The sequence below is a fragment of the Maylandia zebra genome, linkage group LG23, assembly GCF_041146795.1.
Source record: "Maylandia zebra isolate NMK-2024a linkage group LG23, Mzebra_GT3a, whole genome shotgun sequence".
NCBI lineage: Eukaryota > Metazoa > Chordata > Actinopteri > Cichliformes > Cichlidae > Maylandia > Maylandia zebra.
In genome coordinates this window covers 12,322,788-12,333,606 of record NC_135188.1, presented here as the reverse complement: position 1 = coordinate 12,333,606, position 10,819 = coordinate 12,322,788, and the positions used below count along the sequence as shown (strand labels likewise).

The following is a 10,819-nucleotide window of genomic DNA, read 5'->3' as shown; positions in this document are numbered from 1 at the left end:
AATAATTTCTGCCTCTCCAGTAGTATGTATGCATTTTTCACACATACACCGGTTTTAGAGTAAATAACTAAATAAAGTAAACGTAAACTAATATTAATGCTACCAATATATTCACATCGCATATTTTTATTCAGACTTCAAAGAAAGAATATTATTTTAAATTAAGGAGACCGGATGTTCTATTTTACGTGAGCTTATGTGACATTTGTATGCCTTCTCCTGAAACTCAACACACTCAGACACTGTTCCACATTTTGAGTGGTTTTAGTTTACAAAAGTCAGTACACATAAGTCTTTGAAGAAACTTGTGGTTAAAAAAGAGACGTGCCGATGCATCCCTATTAAAACCCAAAGATTAGTATCAGGCACAGCAGCAGCTGAAATAGCAATAAGGTTTTTTATTGTTAGTCACATCTAAAAAAAATGTAAGAAAACAAGCTCATCATTAAAACAAACTTTTAACCTTCCTGTGACCAGTGCCCAAACTGTGACCTGTATAGTTTGTGCGTTTGTGTGTCATGGGTTAAATTCTTTTCATGGGATATGTCATAAATGACAAACTGGTGACATGACCTATATTGTCAGACAAAATCATATCCTTTGACCCAGATTTAATTTGTTTGGATCTGGTCAACCCAATTCAATCATGGATTTGAACTTTACTCTCCTCTGAATAAATGCTTGACCTCCTTTCTTGAAAAAGGACGGCCTAAATTAAGGCATCCCAGGTGTTAAAGTTAAAAACAGAAAAAAAACGATGACTGAATGTCCTGTTTAACGTACTGGAACTCGTCCGTCATGGCTCGTGATGTCAAATTCATGTCTTTGTGTAAGACACGTTCCAGCTTTGACAAACTGAGTGCGTCCCAGTGTTCGTCCATCCGACACAGAGAGATGGACTGAAAATAAGTTTACGTGCGAGTTTAGAAAATAACATTTTAGCATAAAAGGAACTCTCTTTCAGCCCTTTGAAAAAGAAAGCATTTTTGCCTCCACGTGGACCTCTCGTGCTTATTTTTCTAACATTAAGGACTTACACGCATCACAACAGGAAGCCAAAAATCTGTCTACATGTGACACTGGCTATACATAGAAATGGGCGTTGAAGTAAAATTTCCAGTCACGACAAAAGCATGCATTTTAATTCCTGTGTCAAAGTCATTTTGACACAGGAATTATTATATTATAACAAAAGATTCTAAATTTGGACAAGAAGAAGATTAACTGAGCAGAGGCTTGAAATACACTCTCATAAGTCACAAACACTTCTGCATTTTCTGCGAATCTGAGGTGCCAAAGATTTATTTAAAAGTCACACATAAAGTTTTAGTCACGTCTCCTCACACTTATGCTTTACGCTAAATATCTGAACAACACAGAACTGATGGTCATATCATTACCTGGCTGTTGTGGCTTTTATCTCTAAAACGTCTCATATTACTAAGACTGCCGCAACTACTGCTGCACCCAAGCTTTTCTGGAACGAGACATCAGGTATGTGACTGAATTTTAACATGTGGTTAAAACATTTCACTGAGCAAAGTATCATAGTACAGCTGCAGTACGAACAAAATGCTGTAAAGACGCTACCAATGCATTTACTCTAGAGATTTAAAAAAAAAATCATATAGCTTTACTAAACTCTAGGGCATTAGATGCATGTTTTCATTTAGTTTTGGCATGCTATCGACCAAATATGCCTAAAATTGAAAGCAGCATCATACAGGGGAGACCCCTGTGTGGGCAAGCCACTACCACCACAATATGATCGACATCAAGGAAAGCAGTCAGACACTTTTCATGCGACAACAGAGGTGGACAGCCAGAGTTAAAGACAGGAAAACAGCGCGTTAAAAAAGGCTGAGAGCAAAGCAAAAAAGAGAGAGGTGAGTGGGTAGGACTGAAAGCAACAAAGTATTATGATCCCCACTCGACTCATCTGTGCATTAATTGCTTGACAGTGTCTAACAGAAGAGTTCGGCACTCTAAGTTGTACATTAGGGCAAGAGCGAGACCTCTCTGAAACAGTTCACTGGCAGCTCGACGGCAGCAGATCTTGTGGATACGCTTGCAGAAGGTAAGGCCTGAACCACATTTTCTCACATATACTGGCACTGACCATGTATGTTAAAAGTAAAAAGACCGAATGAAGGAAATGGTTGAGGTGTTAGTGACCAAGGGACGGACATTTATCAACGCGTGCACAACTGGTCTTGCTGTGATCACAGCAAAACATAACTGTGTATTCTGTGAAATTGTCAGCTCAGCAAACCTTTGAATCGTTTCACTTCACTCGCGACCAAAAGCAGAATTAAGCAGCCAGACTTGTAAAGTGTCATTTTCTTAATTCAAAATGAAATCAGGTATTTATTCTATATTCTATTATCTGGTGACAGTTGTTTGAGGAAGAGGAAGTGTTTGCACTGTGTAACTATGCGCAAGAGGAGCACAGTTGTGTACATGGAGCTTCTCTACAGCAAACGACGTATTTCTGTTAGCTGTATTTTTTTAAATAATCTACCAAGGTTAGGAATAAAAAATACTTTTTGATGTTCTGCAATGACCTCACAGTTATATCAGAATACGAACGCTCTGGAGGTTATTTAGCTATCTCAGAAAAAACGAACGTTTGTTTCATGAAAGGTGAAAAGATATACAAAGTTAGAATAGAGCACAGAACAACAGTAAGATATGATGTTGGATGATCTATAGCTCATGTGAATTGTTGTATGTCATCCCTGCAGTTGTGTTTACGTGAGTAATTCAGTTTGTATCTGTATGTTTCTCTATTTGCTAGTGGAATTATTCAAAAAGTCCGGGATGGATTTGCATGAAAATGACCAAACGTGGGGCTCGGCCCAACTCAGAGATCGTTGACTTTTGAAGCCGAGCTAGCCCCGCATGCAGATCCCCATTTTTGGAGGGATTCTTTACCATTGCGAGGGAAGGCGAAACTGGATACTTCGTGCAATTTTAGCAAATCCGTATCAAACTGAAGTCTTAAAAAATGGGACAACTAATCGTGATGTTCTCAAAAACAATGTCACGAATGAATCGCTTCTGATCCAATCAATTCGACCATGATGTGGAGGAAAATGTCTTGGCCCGCTCTTAGATGCTGCGCTGTGCTGTAGATATGAGAAAGTGGGAGTTTTTAAACATTTATTAATTCATAAGTTACCAATCCATCATCGTGCATACTTCTCAGACTAAGAAGTGGTCTCACCCAAAGCTGAACATTTTTAATAAAATTCTACTTACTGCAATGACGATACCCGCGTCTTGGTCACTTAGTAATATTTTACACGTGATATAGTTGGGACATTTTGCCCGTATGAAGCCTGAGTTTGATCGGAGCTGCAAACATCACAAGTTTGCAGAAAGTGAAAGTGTGTTTTATGAAAGCATAAAATGATTTTACTAGTAAGTGAAGGTTCACTGTCCACTCAGAAGTAAATAAAGGTCAAGCACTTTGGTAGCAGCGGTTGCTAGTAACGCTCGCTATGAGCGACCGGAAGACTTCAAGTATAAATCCAAAAGGTTTCAAAAAGTAGTGCGATCACAAGTCTAGCACATTTATGCAAATGTTATAGCCAGTCATGAAGCTAAATGTTTATTTTGTGATACGAATCATAATTTGTGACACTTGAATAATAAAATGTTTATGTCGGTATGGCTGACTAAACAATGAGGAAAAAATATTTTTCACGTAAAGTCAGGAAAATTACAAAAACGGCAGAACGCCTGATGTTTCGGAACATATTTACTGCATGCAAAGCATTGTGAGGATGGTAGTTTGTATTTTATCTGCTCATCAAGAAATGCATTGCATTACAAGACGGTTAAAAGCAAGAACGGAGGCGAGTTCTTTATCCACCCAACAGGGAATTCTCTCATACTAATGGCAGTTTCAAGGTGATGTGAATAGAGTACATTGAGGTGGAAAGCCACAGAATATGGACTGACCAACTTTTCCTATGAGCACTTATTTTAACAAAGCTTGGCAGGGTACAGAGCAACACAACAACAGATGTTAGAGTGTGAGAAAACGGATAGACACCAAAAGAAGAAGTCTGAGAGTTCCTTACTAAAAAGCAGGCGGGCTATAATTAGTCGATAAGAAACAGGTGCAAATGTGCAGCAGAGTAGAGAGCGGGGTTGGCCTCAAGAGAGATTTCACTCAGGAACCCTCTCTTTTTTTATTTTCTCTTTGTCTGTGTCTTCCTTTGTGATTATTGTTTTCTCTCTTCCTGCTGTTGCTTTTCTTTTTCTTTTTTAATGTACAACAAGTAGTTTTTGTGTCAGACACCAGTTTGCAGGTGTGAACGTTCTCACACAGAAACACACGGGGTTTCTCTGGGCAAAGGTTTGAATATTTTTAACCAATGTGTACTCTCACCACTACACACACGGTACATGGCCTCTTTGAAACTACAGTTTTGTTGCCTCTGGCAAAGTCTGACTGTACGGTCACTCGACATGCTAAGAAAGTACTTTCATTTTGTACAACTGAAATAAAAAAAAGGCCATTCTACAGCCTTGCAGGGCATTGCACGGTAAGTAATAAGCTGTGAAGTTATTGTTTGCATTTAAGAGCATGCTATATGTGTGACATCCTGAGTGACAGCTTTTTTTGCAGCTCTTCTATGAGGTGTCACAATTGACTACTATCATAAAGTACTGTGCAGTGTATGATTTAAAAAAAACACTTATCAGGTATTATATTGTGAGCAAGAATAAGGTGTGAATGAAACATCAATGAGTTAAAAGAGATAAGTGTAAGCCTAGCCTGTATGAGTCTATGTGTGTTTCTGATTGCACGTACAGGAGGCTGGCTGTGGTTTTTAACACATTGTTCACCCATCTTGCACAGCTTCCCATAAAAACCACCCACAAACCCACGTGAATAAAAGATAATTCATTAGCAGCAGTCAGTATTCCTCCTATTCTATTCATTTAAAGAAGGATTCGAGGTAGATGTACAGCAAAATGGACAAACTCTTACTGGCTGCACGTTTGTTCACGCAACAAAGTGACGCACAAAGATGAAAGTGCTGGAGAGGGGAAGCAGTGACTAGAAGGACAAGGCGATCAAAGAGGAAGATGAGGGGGAGACAATGTGAGAAACATGAAGCATTGTTTGACTTCACGTTAACTAAAGATACCTATGCGTAATTTGCATACGCCGAGCTTAGGTCACCTCAGCTGAACTAAAAGCCGCTTGGTGCGACAGCATCTTCTCGGTCGCGTAAAACCTCGCGTGAAAAGTTTCCGTTAAGAAGCGTTTTATTTGGTTTCACAGATATAAAAGTAAAAAGAGAAAGGCTCGACGAGTATTTTTATTTGGTTTTGACAACACAGATCTGTAAAATCACAAATGCAAACTCCTCTAATTTGGCTCCTCATCAGCCATGATGCAGACAAAGCACACTGATGACTCAGTATGGAATATGGAGCTAACACACAAAGCCACAATCTTGCCATTCTATGTATTGTTTCCAGCCTTATTATTTTCATACGTTTCATATTGAGACAGGTAGGTGGTGAGGCTAGTTCAGGAAAGGGGGTTGTGGGTCTCGAGGTGCTAGACAGAGTGTAATAAAGTACTGAACTGTAATAGCCTCTAAATATTTTTGGAGAGGAAAAAAACCATAATGGTATGAAAATGGTCTGCCATAGATGGACAGCCTCTACAGGCACGTGCAGCATTTTATACAATTTAATCCGATTTTTTAAAAAGCCCTTTATATCTGAACATTAGCCATTTATATGCTTAAAGCGAGACAAACAAACACAAAGTTGCAAATACACAAAGTATATGTGCCTCTATTACTCAACACATTATAAGATTAGGGACTAGCACTGCAACAGCATGCCGTTGTCATCAGCGGCTAATCTGTTTTCTCAGTGGTGCGATTAAACAGCTTGCCCTAACAATGTGACAAAAATATGGAGAAGTGTCTGCTGTTTTCTTTAACCAGACCCTGAAACTGCATCCGTAAGTGTAAGAATCCAAATGTAAGACATATTCAGATTATAAATGTGTTTAATGACAAGAATCACTCAGAGCGTTCAAACCTTCACCGAGGCAGCTCGCTCTGTGCGCGCGACTTCCTTTTAAGGGACTAGGATTGCATTTGGTGTATGTTCACCTTGTTTTCCTCGTTCCTTTAAAGTGCATTTAAAATAGGTAATGGATAACGGGTACTGATTTGTAAATAACTAACTATATTCTGCAGCATATCTCTGATTAGCTCATTCTCTCTCTTGACGATACTTTCTTTAAATATTTAACATATTTGAGGATCATCTTGAAAGAAAGGCAGATATGAAATTAAAAGTGAGATCAGAGGTCAAATGTGACGTGATATTTGGATGCAAACGATACTCAGAATCCTCAAATACCACAATCATCTCCTAAATGTTGTCAGGACAAACAGGCAGCAGAATTTTAAACATAAGACATTTTACTGAAGTTTGACCTTGAAGAAGAGGTCAGAAGTCCAAAGTAATATTTTGAATCCCCCTATATCATTTCTCATATTCCCTTATGCTGTCAATATAAACAACGGTAATTAGAAACAGTTTTAAACAGCTCTACGCAGCATTATTATCACGTCGACTTATCTATTGACCTTGAAGGAGAGGTCAGAGGTCAAATGTGACATATTTTAAATCTTCACACGGTACTTTCTATATGTTGACAGCGCACAGTACAGCTGTAAGGATACAGGAAATCGTCATGTTATTTGAAAAGAACCCCAAAGCATAAATATTTTGTGGTTCCTGTTTGTTTAATGTAAAGCTATATCTATAATTACCTCCACCAAGGACGTTTTTGGTAGCATTCTGTAAACGTGATATTTCAAAACGTCTTTATTGAATTCTGACCAACCTTTGCAGGAGTGTAGAGCGGTGTCACATTGACAGTTTGTTAAAATTTGTCTCATTATTCATTAAAAAACTGCAGAGTAGTTTCCTGATAAAGAACTCATTGCTTACTCAGCTGCTCGCTTCAGCTCCACTAACTGCTCTCCTCTATTCGATTTCAGGTCTCTGTTGTGACTCGCTCTTCATTTAGCATGGAGTCCCTACCGCTAGCTTTTCACGGGGGCCAAGAAAACCATGTTTTACACATGGAAAACGATCTGGTACGTAAAGGACCCCGTCGCAAGAGGGAGTTCATACCTGAAGAAAAGAAGGATGAGCTCTACTGGGAGAAACGTCGCAAGAACAACGAAGCTGCCAAGCGGTCACGGGAGAAGAGAAGGATGAATGACTATGTGCTGGAGACTCATCTCATGGCTCTGAAAGAAGAAAACGCCAGGCTCAGTGCTGAGTTAATGGCCATCAAGCTTCACTTTGGCTTGGTTCACCCTGCAGCGTACACAGGCCAACAAAGTAATCCACTGCAATGCCATTTCAACAGCAGCAGCCAGCCTGTAAGCACCACCAGCACCCACCAACAATCCCTGCAGAGAAACTACTACTGGGGTGGTAGAGACTCTTCTGTCCTGCCCAGTCACCAGCCTTCTAACTCCTTTCTGATCCCTGCATACGCCCTTCATACGATGAGAGGCTATTCGTATTTCAACAGACCAGCTACTAGCGGCTCTGGCATCCTCAAGCCCCTTGTGCTTCCTCGAAATCTCCTGCCAACCCATTCCCCTCATCCCATAGGTCCTCTACTGAAGCCCATGGCAACAAGAACCCCCTCAGATGAAGAGGAGGAGCAGCAGGTTCCAGGGCTGCTGTCCATGTCTTGCCCACCTCCGCCTCATAAAATCATCGCCAGAGCAGGCAGAGCCCATTCTCCACAAAGACAATACATGTCTGACTGACTGTGAAACACAGAAGGACGAATCTAGCGTACAGCTTCATCAACCAAGAAACAAATGTGTTATTTCTTTTTCAGTACTGTCATACACGCCTGCTGACGATGTAACGTTATTGCTGGGAACTAACGGCTCAAGGTGCGCAGCCCTTTCAAAATGAGAACTTTTCAAGTGTGTGCAGCATGCAAACCTCCCCCCCTCTCCACTTTTTGTTCCTACAGAATCAGCTGTCAGCTCTAAGTTGCTGACCATTCCCATTGCAGCCACATAAAGAACATTCTAAAGTAGGAGTACAATTTTTTCCATACAGTCCATTCATGCTGTTTAACTTCACAGAACACGATGCTGTGGTGTTTGTGCAGTTCGCTGTTTGGTACTTTCCTGAGAAAGTATACAAAGAATAAAACGCACACATGTGGGTCAGTGACGATAACAACACACGCTCACCTTTGCCCACCACTCTCAGTTCAGAAATCTGTTAATGTTATGCAAAACTGTGACTGAGCTACAGATGTGTGTCCGGTGTCTCGATGTTTCACTGGTGTTAATGCAGAATTTACAATTAAACTTCTCTGTCATCATATCACACACTGCCTTTACAAACTGTAGGCCACAGTCTGCCTCCAAACGGAAAGAGTGAAGTATAAGATGATCTGTTTTGCCGTGTGAGCAGATGTAGTCATGTTCTTCCATACTGTGTTTTTGTTCCATTAACCTTCAGAACCCTGACATTGTTTTTAATATTTTTACACGTAAAATTGATTAAAACAGATGAATAACAGCATTTTGAACAAAGTCTTTGCTTTATTCTTTGACACAGTGCTCACAAAGATAAAAAACACTTCTCTGACTTGAACCATGAAGATTGCCCACCCCTGGGCCTCTGTGTCCATGCTTAAGGTTTTTTGGGGCTTTGCTAATAAAGTGTGACAGTCTAACCTCATAGAGATAAAAACAGAACTATTGCATAGGATTTACAAAAACAGTAGCTGTGACCCCTTTCTTGGATTTGGCTTGTGTTTCAGTGTGTTTTTGAGTCAGCAGCCAGCCACCCCGGCTGTAGCGGGTTGCTGGCTCATTGACAGTGCTGCTGGCCAGGCAGGCAGCCAGTCCCAGTGGCTCAAAGACAAACTCAAAGAAACATTCAGTGTCAACAGAGAGACAGCAGCTGACTGCAAATGAACTCTTTTTATAATATCACACTACTTTAAAATAACTTAACCAGCTATTTAACATCAATTACGAAGCAACATCAGATAAGCAAAAGTAAATTGGAACTTGGACTATGTTCGGAAACAATTTGCATTCAATAAAGAGTGAGCAATAGAAATCCCACCTGTTTGCTTGCTTCTTATTTGTCATAATTGTCTCTCACGGGTAACGCCTAACTTTGTTATCAGCAAACATCCAACTGAAATAACAGGCAGCTGTTATTCCCCTTAAGCTATTAGCTGGGTTATATTTCTCATCAAGAGTACAGCCAACAGGAGTCTGACGGACAGCTAGCAAGCTATAAGCTATTTTTTTTTTAGCCTTTTTCAAATAGGAACAGTGGACAGAAAGAGGGGGGAGGCATGCCGCAAATTATTTTTACGCGCTCTCAGCCATACGGCATTGTGGTCGCCGACTCATCCCAGTGAGCTTAAGCAGCGCAGGAAGCTACTGATCTGGTGGCTAAACAAAACTTCCATGTAGTTAAAACAGAGAAAATGTGGTAATTTCAGAGTGAGATGCACTTACAGGTTTTTAAAGCTGCCGAAGTACTCGTGGTGCTCTTTAAGCATTTGTGGACATTAGATTAAACAAATAAAATAAAAAAATAAAGCACCGGAGGGATTTTTTTTTCCTAAATAACTTTGTTTTACCTCTGGGCTACACACAGCCAGGGTTATGTTTTAGCTGATCACCAGTGGTTCTGATCTATGAGATCTGTTATTAAGACTAGTTTATGATATATTGTTTTCTTTTTTGTAGTGGTGAAATTGAAGTGATCAGAAAAAACACTAAATAAAACCTGGCTTTCTAAAAATAGTTTTGTATGAACACAAAACTATTACAGCAAAGCTGCACTGCTATAGTGGTCAAGGGACCAGAACAGCAAGTTCAATTTCAAGGGCTGGAGGGAGGTGGGGGTGGCCTAAGTTTATATTTGGTGAAACCCTGATTGAGATATACTGGTGACTTCAGTTACATCAAATGAAAGCAAGCAAGTTACAGTAAAGCAACATATAGCATCATACGTGTCACCACAACTGCAGACAAAGTCCGAGCTGTGACCTCAATCACAGCCTCGCTGGGTCAGCCCAGCCAGAGCAAGTGCTCTAAACAGAGATCTGGTTGCTGTATGACAGTTTGATCTTTTGAAAAGAATAATGAGCAATGAATGAATCATAATTATTTCTCCTCTCTGTACTGGTTACATATCAATATAGTAATCAGTATATTATCATTAGACTGGTCCAACACAATAACTCAAAGGCCCAGAATTTTCCATTTGCACACTGTCATCACAGTCAGGCATAGCCTACTGAAATACTACTACATATAAAAACAGTGCAGAATTATATTTGGGTTATGTTGTTTGTTTTTATTCAGTGGCAAACAGGCTCCCGTGAGACTTCATGCCTCTCAAACATAAAGAGCAGACACTGTTTATTTTCTATTTAGTAACTTCTATAATTATCATGTACAGAACCACTGCATATAAAATTAGCAGAGACATACTGAAATGCTGTAGGCTATATTTTATAAGCATATTTGCTGCCTATTAGTTTCCATTTGTCTGTAGATTTTTCTCACATCGAGTTTTAGTTTATGCTCTTTGGTTTAGCTTCTGTTTGACATTTTGTGTCTTGTTTAGTATTTTCGTTGGACTGGAGTTTTATTACTGTTCGACTCCTTGTGTTTAGTACCCTCTTGTATGTTATGTGATTCCCCTTTTAGTGACTTCCTGTTTTCTTCTGTTAGTTATTAGCCTCTTGTGC

The 10,819-nt window shown here is 39.8% G+C and overlaps 1 protein-coding gene across 1 annotated transcript; it reads left to right on the top strand.

The window, feature by feature from the left end:
• The first annotated feature begins 1,766 nt into the window (after positions 1 to 1,766).
• nfil3-4 (nuclear factor, interleukin 3 regulated, member 4) lies at positions 1,767 to 8,799 on the top strand. The gene is made up of 2 exons (XM_023155533.2): positions 1,767 to 2,077; positions 7,053 to 8,799. The coding sequence occupies exon 2, from the start codon at positions 7,083 to 7,085 to the stop codon at positions 7,839 to 7,841; it is 759 nt and encodes a 252-aa protein (XP_023011301.1). The 5' UTR covers positions 1,767 to 2,077; positions 7,053 to 7,082; the 3' UTR covers positions 7,842 to 8,799.
• Positions 8,800 to 10,819: the final 2,020 nt, after the last annotated feature.

Coding starts and splice junctions, on each gene's coding strand:
- nfil3-4 (XM_023155533.2), top strand. CDS start 7,083: ATGGAGTCCCTACCGCTAGCTTTTCACGGGGGCCAAGAAAACCATGTT.